Source organism: Chanodichthys erythropterus, chromosome 15 (genome assembly GCF_024489055.1).
Source record: "Chanodichthys erythropterus isolate Z2021 chromosome 15, ASM2448905v1, whole genome shotgun sequence".
Taxonomy (NCBI): Eukaryota; Metazoa; Chordata; class Actinopteri; order Cypriniformes; family Xenocyprididae; genus Chanodichthys; species Chanodichthys erythropterus.
In genome coordinates, this window is record NC_090235.1 from 17,186,301 (window position 1) to 17,198,783 (window position 12,483).

Consider the following 12,483-nt stretch of genomic DNA (forward strand, 5'->3'; position numbering starts at 1 on the left):
GACATTCAAGCAGGAGGAAGTCATTAAAGGCAAAGTTCTCCCAAAAATGGCATTTTGTCATTATTTAGATGCCCTCACCCTCATGTTGTTCCAAACCTGTGTGAGTTTCTTTCTTCTGTTGGACGCAAAAGAAGATATTTTAAGGAATGTTGGTAATCAAACAGCTGATGGTCCCCACTGACTTTTTTCCCTGCTATGGTAGTCAATGGGTGCCATCAACATTACATTTGGACATTCTCATGCTGAGAAACTGCTGAGAAAAGACAAACGCACATATATCAGTTGTATTATAATTTTACAAATCTTTTCTGCAAGGAAATGAAATAGAAGATAGAAATATTTTTATTTTATTTTATTATTTTTTACTTTATTTTTTATGATTTGATTTGATTGATTTTATTATAATATTATTTTAATTTATTTTACTTTATTTTATTTTATTTTTTATGATTTTATTTTTTATTTTATTTTATTATTATTTTTTTATTTTATTTTATTTTTATTTTGTTTTATTTTAATCTTTAATTTTATCTTTATTTTATTTTGTAGATGCAGCTCACATGTAGTTCTCCTACATGAGCTGCATCTGGATCAAATTTTGCGGTGATCACATAAAATAATCAGCATGTGGAACCAAGGTAGCCTTTTTGTTTAGCTGGAAATAAAATAGAATATAGAAATATTTTTATTTTATTTTATTATTTTTTATTTTATTTTTTATGATTTGGTTTTATTTATTTTATTATAATATTATTATTTTTTATTATTATTTTATTTATTTTTATTTTATCTTTAATTTTATCTTTATTTTATTTTGTAGATGCATCTCACATGTAGTTCTCCTACATGAGCTGCATCTGGATCAAATTTTGTGGTGATCACATAAAATAATCAGCATTGGAACCAAGGTAGCCTTTTTGTTTAGCTCTTGACGCCCCCTAATGGGCATTTTTAAAATCGCTCCACCTTGAGGAACATCTCCTGTTGATTTTGGGCTCATTTTAATCATGAGAATCTGCTGTAAATAATGTTGTGCCAAATACGATCTGTGCATGTTTTCATGAAGTTATGAGCAAAAACGCCACTTGAAATCTTCATATTTGTTTTTTTTTTTCATCAGCAAATAACTCAGCACTACTTAGGAGTTAATTGAATTGGCTACATGCATTGTAAAGTTCAGATTTTAAGCTTTCAAATGACATGCATTTACTAGTTTTGGAATAAATGGGATTATGAATTTTTTCGTTGCTAGGTGGCCTCCACACGGTTTGTAGGGACTTCTCAGCACTCGTTAAGAGTGTCTAACCATCAAAATGGTTAACGCTTTAAGATGATACATATTTTTTGTTATTCCACGTCGGAAAACAAGCATGGACAATTCATGGGAACACTGGATAACACATTGCATCCCGGAAAGATAAGAGACATGTTTTTAGTTAAATAAGTTACATTATTCCGTAATAACGCCCCCTAGTGGGCATTTTTAAAACTGTTCCTCCATGAGGAATATCTCATGATCGATGATTTTGGGCTCATTTTAATCGTACGAATCTGCTGTAAATGGTGATGTGCTATCTATGTGCACTACATATCTATGATCTGTGCATTTTTCTTGAAGTTATGAGCAAAAACGCCACGTGAAATCTACACATTTGTTTTCAGTTAGTTGGTTTCTGTGCGCTCAGATTCATTAGAGGGTGAAAACAACGCAACAGGAGCATGTTGGAGGCATGATCTGAACATGCTCCCGCTGGTCATAAAGGGTTAAAATATCTTCTTTTGTGTCCAACATAAGAAAGAAACTCGTACAGATTTAGAACCACTCGAGGACGAGTAAGTAATGACAAAATTTTTATTTTTGGGTGAACTGTCCCTTTAAGAACCAGATCATTTGTAAAGGAATCATTTTGACTTTGAACTTTAAACCATTTCATTCTAAAGATCTGATTCATTCATTGATTCATTCATTCATCAGTCAGATATTGAATCGGTCGAATCTTAAAGGGTTTCATCAGATGCATCATATGGAATCTTTTAGGGATCATGGGATAATTTTAAGGATTTAGTTTTAACTAATTAGTTTTAATTTTATGAATTAAGCAGCTCATTAAACATGCTTTATCAGTAGGAAAATTAAAATAGCATGATATTTAAAACATCATTCGCTAAACATGAAAGTATTATTTATTTTTTGGCTGAACTATTTCTTTAAAATCGGCATGAAATGAACGTTTCATTAGTCTTTTTTCCCCTATTGTGACGTATATTGAGTGAAACGCTTTGCAAACAAGAACAAATGTAGGGCGGGGCTTGATTTTGTCTGTGGGGAATTGATTGTATGGTTGTGGTTTGCTATTGGTTGATCTTATGTGATTGACAGGTTGCCCCGCCCTCGTCATCAGAGAAGAGATGATGATGCAAAATGGAGGGGAAGATATTCTGATTCAAGACAGCACAAGAATTAAAAAAAAAAGAAAAGAAAAAGAATGGTCCATTTTGATTTCATGGCAACTTTAAAAGCAGTAAAGATCTGGTCTGCATTGCACTTAGATTCCATTATTTTTGTCTTTCCCAGCCGGGAACCGTGAAGCTGTCCAAACCGGTGGCGCTGTGGACCCAGCAGGATGTGTGTAAATGGCTGAAGAAACACTGTCCCAATCAACACCAGGTCTACAGTGACTCCTTCAAGCAGCACGACATCACAGGTAAACACAGGCACCCTGTTCGTCTGTGATCTTGTTCAAGGTCAGACACACACAGTCCAGCGCTCTCACACACATTCCTCTCGCATTAAGACATTCATAACGACACTGTCGTTAATTGCTGCCGGCTCATTCGAGATGATTGCATTCTGATGTTTATTAGCTCGGCGGGGGATTTATGTGCCCGCTTGTGTCTTTTTAATGTCATGTGACCTAACTCGTAGTGATGCATGACTGTGCCGCGGTTTTTCATGTTGTATTGTGTTTTAATGTGTTCTACTTCAAGAAGCATTATAGAGATAAATTGCTTGCATTGTGCAGGCGTCGAATTCAAATGTTAACAACATACATGGTGTTATTTACCCCTACAGTCTTATATTATATTATATTATATTATATTATATTATATTATATTATATTATATTATATTATATTATATTATATTATATTATATTATATTATATTATTTTATATTATATTATATTATATTATATTATATTTAGTGGTGGGCCGTTAACGGCGTTAACGTGCTGCGTTAACGCGAGACTTTTATCGGGCGATAAAAAAATATCGCCGTTAATCTATTCTCAAATTGGGGTTGGGAGCTGGGTCTATTCTACGCAAGCTATGATGACTGTCACCTTGATATTTTAGCGCACATGTATACCTAGTCGAACTGACCCTTCGCAAAGACCCGCCCCCCTTAGTTACTGTTGCTTTGTCCGACAATCCGTGTCGCTGTCACGCGCCACACACAGTGATTAATGCATCACGGAGCAAAGAGGACACTGACGTGCACGTCGACAGACAAGACAGAGCAGGTAACTTATGATATAGTCCCAGCTTTAATACTGTGTATATTTTTTAAGAAATTCAAACAATAAAACCTGTTTTCTTTAATGTGTCGTGACCATGGTCGTGACAGATTGCTATAGCGCCTCAGCTCAAGAGGCTCGTAAACTGATCATCTCTTACTACGAGTCCATTTATAGCAGCAAATAACCATGAATGAACATGAGAATCAATGTTGTTTCAAACGCGGAAAGATGTCAATATACAAAATATAATATACAAAAGTTTAACTCCACCGAGGTTAATCTTCTAACTCCTATCTGCTTTGTCGGACAAAATGGCGGATTACTTTTAGTCATTTGCTGCGTCCCAATTCGCCTACTTATATGCCCTAAAAGTATGTAACGTACTCTTTCTGTGAACAAAAAGTACTTACTTTTGAGTGTGTAGCAAAAGAGTAGACAAGCTTTGGGACATACTATCACGTCATACAATTGCGTCTTTGCTCTCTGTCGCATCCAGTCACCGTAAACTGGCCTGTCAATCATCTTACATCCTCCATATTTCATTTAGCTAATTTCCTACCGTATCGGAGAGAAATGCAGCACGTTGATCTGCAGCCGCGAGTCTTTCATGTGGAGAACTCTCCTCATATTAATGCATAAAGATGCATTTAAAAGTTAATGGCCAATCAGATCTTTATAAAAGTCCACATTTGCAGATGAAAAATAACACATATAACATTAAATAAATATTTTCTATCAGTTTGAACTGATTATTAGTCACTCAAACAACCTCTCAACGTCGATCGTGCAAATTCGCCATGTTTTGTATTTTTTAACACTTTTTACTCGTGTTTGTAGTTCTGAACTGAATCCTCATACAACGCGCAATGGGTTGTGGGCAATATTAGCCTTTATAGTGTGCACGGATCCACACTTCGAAAATCTACCGGAAATAGTGGACCATCCGGGGACTTTTGGCACACTCTTTTCAACATACTATGCTTTGGGACACACTTATTTTAATCTCACATACTATTTAGGATGGATAGTATGGACATTGGGACGCAGGGACAATTTGGGTATCTCACATATTCCGAATGTCTTCGGCAGAATTCAAATGAGCCATTTTAATCTAGATTAATCTAGATTAAAAAAATTAATCTATGCCCACCTCTAATTATATTATATTATTTTATATTATATTATATTATATTATATTATATTATATTATATTATATTATATTATATTATATTATATTATATTATATTATATTATATTAGTTTTAGAGAAAAAATTGTTTTCTCATTTTCTTTTTATATTTTAAAGAAAGAAAATGTTGTAGATATGAATATAAAAGAAAAAAATATATATATATACACACACACATTATTGTTATTTTTGTATCATTGAGCTACTATTATTGTTTTTTTAAATTAGATTTTGTTTATATTTTCTGTTTTTTCTATTAATTTTAGTTAAGGTTTTAGTAATTTTGTTGTATGTTTTTATTTTTTATTTTTTTGAAATATATGTATGTATAGTTTTATTATTCATATATTAATTTTATTATTATTTTTTAACTGAAAGAAATGGGAAATTTTGTCTTGGCATCTAGTTGAAATAAAATAAGTAATTTTTTATATTTTAATTTATTAAATATATTTATGCTGTAGTAAGCATGTTTGTGTTTATTCATAATTTTTTAATTATATATATATATATACATAATTTTGTAAATTTAAATAAAATAATTTTCCATTTTAAATCATATTTCATACATATACATAAAAATACATTTGAAAATATACAATTACAAATATACAATTCAAAATAAACAAAAACTAAAATTTTGAATTAAAATTTAATTTAATTTAATATTTAAATTTAAATAAAAATATACACATACATATATAAATACATATTCTTAATATATTCATATAAATAATTAATACTTAAAATACTTAATAATCTGTGATATATATTTTAAAGTATTTATATATAATAAAATTTAAATAAAATAATTTTCCATTTTAAATACATATGTAATATTTCATTTATATAAAAATAGTACATTAATAGAAGTCTAGTGTGTGTGTGTGTGTGTATATATATATATATATAATATATATAAATAAAATGTCCTTCCGACTAAAGTGTGAGATTGTCCAAAGTCAAATCGATCATTGTTTTATTTTGCTCTGCTTTATAATGGTGACTTTCTTTGCAGTGTCATAAACACACAGCGCTGATGAACTGAAGTCCTTTAATCAAGAGCAGTAAAAGATCTCTTGATGAAACACTCCTGTGGTGATTTATCATGATGTGTCCTGAACTGATCTCAGTCGTCCCGAGTAAAGCTGGTTAAAGTAAAGTTATGAATTGTTCTGGAAGGATTGTGAGTGTGATTTGCCTTAGGGTGATGCGAGATCCAATTAGCCATAATTTATGCATAAAATATGCAAGCTGCTCGATTTGATGATCCAGTATTAATTAACAGGAATCAGTTCATAAACATCAAGCCTTACCAATTAGAGAGACAATGCAATTTGCATCCATCTCTGGTCACACCATGCGTAGCGTAACACATTTGACCACAGTAAACGGAGATGGATCAGTGCCAGATCTCCAGACAACAGTGTTAAAAACTCTTTCTTTCAGCTCTACATGCATTTCATCGGTCCAGGCAGCCTCAAATACAGCTTTGAGAGCGCACCAAATTACTAACTATTAAGTTACCTAATTAGTCACTGCTAAGTGTCGTTTGTTTCCGTCTGAACCAGAGCGTAGTAAGATAAACCTTTCCATCGCCAACATTCTCCCTAGGTCTCCCAAATCGCTCCGAGAGTTTGACTGGAACACCGAGCTGTCATTAAAAATGCATTAAAGCATATTAAGGCATAATTAGATATTAGTCCCTAATCTGCAGTAATTACAAAGACAGAGGCAGCGAGTGCTTTGGTAAATGAGTTAAGCACATATTTTTGATAGCGTAGGTGTAATCAGGGGAGAAGGTGCACTCATTCTGTGTAATATACAGCCAGGAAGATAAGAGAGAATGACTGAACCAGAGCTCCTCTGTGGGATACAATGAAACTCTGGGCTGGATTTCAAATACACATCAATCCCATGAGCCGCATGGAAACACTGCATCACATCACAGTTAATGCCTGTTAAGTAACCAGCTGTTCTTACACATAATAGATAATTGGATATTCATTCATAAACTGTTGTGCCAGTGATTTTTATATCTGTACACATGGTCTAATATAAGACTCGGGTGTGTGACGACACTGATGACGTTTTTCAGATGTGAAACAATGCTGGATATTTATCAAATCTTCTCATTTTTATATAATATAATATAATATAGTATAATATAGTATAATATAATATAGTATAATATAATATAATATTTAATATATGTTATATATATATAATATAATATATATAAATTAGATTTGTTTATTAAAATAAATTATTTAAAAATATATGCATAATTAATAAATAATAATAAATAAAAAACCTGTTGTTTGTTTGTGTGAAAACAGTAGTGTGATGCAAACACCTCATTAATATCATTTAATATAATATAATATTTCAATTTAAAATTGAATATGTTATATTGTTAATAAATATATAATACAAAATGTATTAATATTTTTTTTATTAAAATAATTATTTAAACATATTTATAATTAATAAATAATAAATACAATACTGTTCTTTGTTTGTGTGAAAACAGTAGTGTGATGCACCTCATTAATATATAATATAATATAATATAATAATTTAAAATGTAATGTTATGTTATATCATTAATACATTTATAATAAAAAATGTATTAATATTTTTATTAAAATAATGACTTAAAAATATATGTATAATTAATAAATGATAATAAATAAAATACTGTTGTTTGTTTGAAAACAGTAGTGTGATGCAAACACCTCATTAATATATAATATAATATAATTTTATATAATATATAATTTAATATTTAATATGTTATATCATTAATAGATTTATTACTAAAAATATTTTTTATTAAAATAATTATTTAAAATATATGTATAATTAATGATTTATAATAAATAAAATACTGTTGTTTGTGTGAAAACAGTAGTGTGATGCAAACACCTCATTAATATATAATATAATATAATATAATATAATATAATATAAATATGTATAAATAATAAATTATAATAAATAAATAAATAAATAATAAATACATTTTAAAAGTGTTTTAGGCATATGTGTCAATTTTTTGTGTCGATTATTAAGTCTAATGTCACGTGTGGCATGCAAAAAGTCATGCAAAAAATATGAAAAAAATTCAGAAAAAAATAATTGTGCACTTTGACTTACAATTTACAGTTTTATTTACAACTTTTTAAAATAATTTTTCAAGTTTATTGAAGTACATTTTACAAGAAAATACTATTTCAGTTGTTCTACCTCAAAATTTCATGTTTAATTCTCTGTTACTTGCTGTTTGAGAAATGCACTAATAATTTCTGAGTGAAAATTGCTTTATACCTTTTTTTCCCATTACAAGTGTCCATTTTTGAAGCAGTTTTCACAGCAATGCTGAAAAATGCCACGGTTCGGTCTGGTGTGGGAATTGGCAGCTTGTTTTAAACTGGTGGCAGCATCTTCCGATCATACTGTAAATCCTCCTGATTCATGATCATTGGCTCTCTCTCTGCGGTTAAACGGGAAAGAAAGGAAAGTCTGACAGATTGACAGGATAAATGAATCCAGCTGGGACATTCCCAGTAATCTGGCTCTTCTGGTGTTTCCACATGCGCTGGACAGTCGTTGTCTGTGTAGGAGTTCTGGCTCACCGCTGGCCGAATCAGTCCAGAGAACACTGGGTGTGTAAGACAGTGGGTTTATTTATTTGACTTTAATAAGAGTTATAAACAGCTCATGTAAAGGAGACTCCCATCAGGCCGCACACTGGTGGTCTTGGCGTAGTAAATGGGTTTTTTTATGGGCTCATGCTGTCCCAATTTGACATTTTCATCAGAGCGAATTTATATTTTAGTTTCATTTTTAATGTGAAAATTATATGCTGCAAAATGAGACCTAGAAAATCTGATGTTTGTTAAAATCATAAAGAGGCCGTATCATGACCTTGGTTTTGTTTTTGGGCTCCTTCACTTGAATGTTTAAAAACACATTATTTTCCCCATATTCTTCATCCTTCTGAAAAGCACAATGTGCTCTGATTGGTCGGCTGGAGCAGTGTGTTGTGATTGGTGTTTGGGAAATGTCCCGCCCCTTACCATAACCGCCAGTTTCAACACACTACTAACTAACTCAACCAGGCCCCGCCCCTTTATTCTGCATATTAATTATTTAAATGAGGAATATTGTGAGGGGTTTCAGGGAGATTTGTCCTCTTTCATTCATTAGAACTGACTTTAAACATGGAACGTGCTTAATTAATATAATGCCAATGGATCATATTATAGTTTTTTCTACAGTATGTATAAACTGTTAATGTAATAAAATATGTTTCGTAGTTTGTGTTGTTCCTTATCAGTGCAAAATTATCACAAATTAAAAAGGATTCCTGCCAATATTGTCCAAAACCCCACTTTTCTAGGGCGTTTCCAAACGTTTTGGAAGGCAGTGTCCCTTTAAATGCAAATGAGCTGCTGCTCACGGGCCCTTTTCCAGAAGAAGGCGGAGCTTTAACCCTTTAAGACCGGATGGAGCGCCGGCGCTCCTATTTGCGTGTCTCTCTTTAAGAGCCAATAAAAACTGAACCCATATAGGTAGCACAAAAATTCTTTTTGCATACAAAAACAGAGACTTTACACATTCAGATCAAGCCTCCAACATGCTTCTGTTACGTTGTTTTCACCCTCTAATGAGTCTGAGTAATATGCGTTTACAACAAGAAAAATTTAAATGAAAAATGCATAGATTATAGAAAATGGCATTATCATTTAAAGCAGATTCTCATGATTAAATTGAACCCAAAATCAACATCATATATATTGCGTTGATCACAAGTTATTACTCACGGAATGATTTAACATACTTGGCTAAAACATCTTTCCGGGATGCAGTGTGTATTCAGTGTTCCTGGACCCATCCATGGGATACCCACAAAATAGGTATCAAATTTAAGCTTAGAATCTCATCTTTTTTGAGTTTGAAAAACTCCTAACGAGTGCTGAGAAGTGCCTCTAAACCGGAGTTTACCGCCCGTGGGCGCCACCTGGCTGCAAAAAATGAATAATTTATTCAACTATACCTAATGCTATCACTACAAAATTTGAACCAGATGCAGCTCACATGTAGGAGAGCATCAGCAAAAAAATAATTTTTCTCTGATCGTATTGCCTTCCTTGTCAAAAAAAAAAAAAAAAGGAGAAAAATTATTAAAAAAAAAAAAAAAAAAAAAAATTTATATATATATATATATATATATATATATATATATATATATATATATATATATATATATATATATATATATATATATATATATATATATATATATATATATATATATATATATATTGGCTTTTATCAGCAATTTCTCAGCACGAAAATGTCCAAATGTAATGTAATTTACATTTTCTAAAAATTTTTAAACTTTTGACTCTCCTTGTTACAACTTTTAGAATGAAACTGGACGTTTCTGAATGGTTAGTGGATAAATTGATGTAGTTGCTGTGGAGTTGATTCAACTCATCCACTAGCATGTGTCGTCATGTTCATCTTTTGTGTTGAATTGAGCCTCGTTTGTGGTGTAAAATGAACAACACTCGACTACAACAACTCTTCCTCTTCTCTAAAGCAGCCCAACATGCCTTTGCTGTGTGATCTCAGGGGGCGGGGTTTATGTACATTTTAGGTTTTGTGATGTCCCTAACCAGGGAAGAAGCACGATGTAGTCCCTACCATCCGTTTGTTGTAGTCCTTAAAAAGCGATTTAACTTCACAGATGTTGTTTATGCTCAAACAGCAACATTACACACTAACTTAAGTTAAAAAAGTCAAATCACAATCAAGGACCCCTTTAAGTAAAGAACATGTCAATCATTTCTGAATAATGCTATATATATCCCAATATAACTCAGCAGAATTCGAGGGCTTCAGGACAGCGGTCGTGTGTATTTGGGATTCAGCAAGATGTCTTCACAGATCAGCCCTCGGTGGCGCGCTGTGATTTCCGCGAGCGGGATGATGAGGTATGAGCATCTGAAATTGCAGTGTTCCACAGGGATGCAATTCAGATCAATTTTTCAGTATTCTGTGGAGAAGGAAGGAGAGGAAAGATCAGATTGAATTGTGGTGATGTTGGAGGATAAGAACATGATGTGGCCTGAATGAAAATACTGCAATTTTTAGTGTTTTGAAGGATTCTGAGGGGTGGAGGGGACGCTGTGGAACGGTGTTTTGGTGGCCACATTATCAATTAATAATTCGACTCGTGATCACTCGCTCCGCAAGTGTTTATAGCTGTTATAAGCGATAAAACAGGAAATAGTCACGTTCTGATGGATGTAGAGGTGAGTGGTTTGTATGGAGCGGATGACTCACACAACTGACATTTTTCTGGATGGAGTATAATGAGCATTTTGATAATGCTGTAGATTTACATTCAGGGGTAATGGAAGCCTGCGGCAAAGCATCAAAATTTGCTATAATATCTTTCCTAGTGTGCATGTCATGTGGAAAGACATGGCATGATCTCAGTGTTCATTCATAATGATTTGTGTCTTTGGTTGTCGCAGTTGTTGTTGTTTTTCACATTCTCCCAAATACATTTTATTTGAGCTAAAGTGAACTTTCTCAACTACTAGAGCCACAAATGCAATTATAAGAGGTTTCTGAAACACTCACTCCTGTCTGCTATTGGTCCAACCAGCATAAGCCCCACCCCCAGACTCACACAATCTGGTTGGTTTGTGTTGATTTCATCTCAGTGCCTAAAATGGCTTGCTTGGTTATCTCTCCATATTAATCTTGTATATGGGAAAGTATTTTAACAATTACACACTTGAACTCTTTTAATATTACACTAATTTTACTCCTTGAAGTCATTTAGTCGAAGTTACATTGTTATTGCCAGAACAAATGAGCATCGCTGAGTATCCCATTCTATTCATCTGTGAAACTCTCACTATCTGCCCTCTTTTGATTAAATGCCAAATGCCATTGTCCTCTTATCTAGTGATCAATATGGGCTCAGCAAAAGGACAGTCCAAATAATGATAACAGTTCAATCTCCTTCAAGTGATTTGGACTTATTAAATTGTCCTATAGGGACGTCCTAGAAACTTTAGGAAGACTGAAGAAAAACTATTGCAGTCCTAATTTCCTCTTCTACACTTCAGGCTTTTGTTTCTCTCTGTGTGTGTGTGTGTGTGTATATATATATACATAGTAATGCGTCCAAACTTTTGACCAGTATTATTTTTAATGTTTTTTGAAAGAAGTTTCTTCTGCTCATAAAGCCTGCATTTATTTGATTAAAAATACAGAAAAAGCAGTAAAATTGTGAAATATTATTACAATTTAAAATAACCGTTTTCTATTTTAATACACTTTAAAATATAATTTATTTCTGTGATCAAAGCTGAATTTTCAGCATCGTTACTCCAGTCTTCAGTGTCACATGATCCTTCAGAAATCATTCTAATATGATGATTTAATATCAATGTTGAAAACAGTTTTGCTTCTTTATATTTTTTTTTTGAGGACCTGTGATTCTCTTTTCAGGATTCTTTGATGAATAGAAAGTTAAAAAGAACAGCATTTATTCAAAATAGAAATCTTTTCTAACAATATAAGTCTTTACTTTCACTTTTTCAGATCAGATTTTTATCAGATTTCTATTTTAAATAAATGCTGTTCTTTTTTAACTTTTTATTCATCAAAGAATCCTAAAAAAAGTATCTCAGGTTATAAAATTATATATATATATATATATATATAATATATATATATATATATA

At 32.1% G+C, this 12,483-nt stretch overlaps 1 protein-coding gene across 3 annotated transcripts in view; it reads left to right on the top strand.

Moving 5' to 3' along the window:
* The window catches only part of samd12 (sterile alpha motif domain containing 12), a 117,741-nt gene that overhangs the window by 19,781 nt on the left and 85,477 nt on the right, over nt 1–12,483 (top strand). For all 3 annotated transcript variants that reach the window (XM_067361440.1, XM_067361439.1, XM_067361437.1), the window contains one exon: nt 2,576–2,705. In XM_067361440.1, coding sequence (XP_067217541.1) covers nt 2,576–2,705 — 130 coding nt within the window. The remainder of the gene's footprint in view (nt 1–2,575; nt 2,706–12,483) is intronic.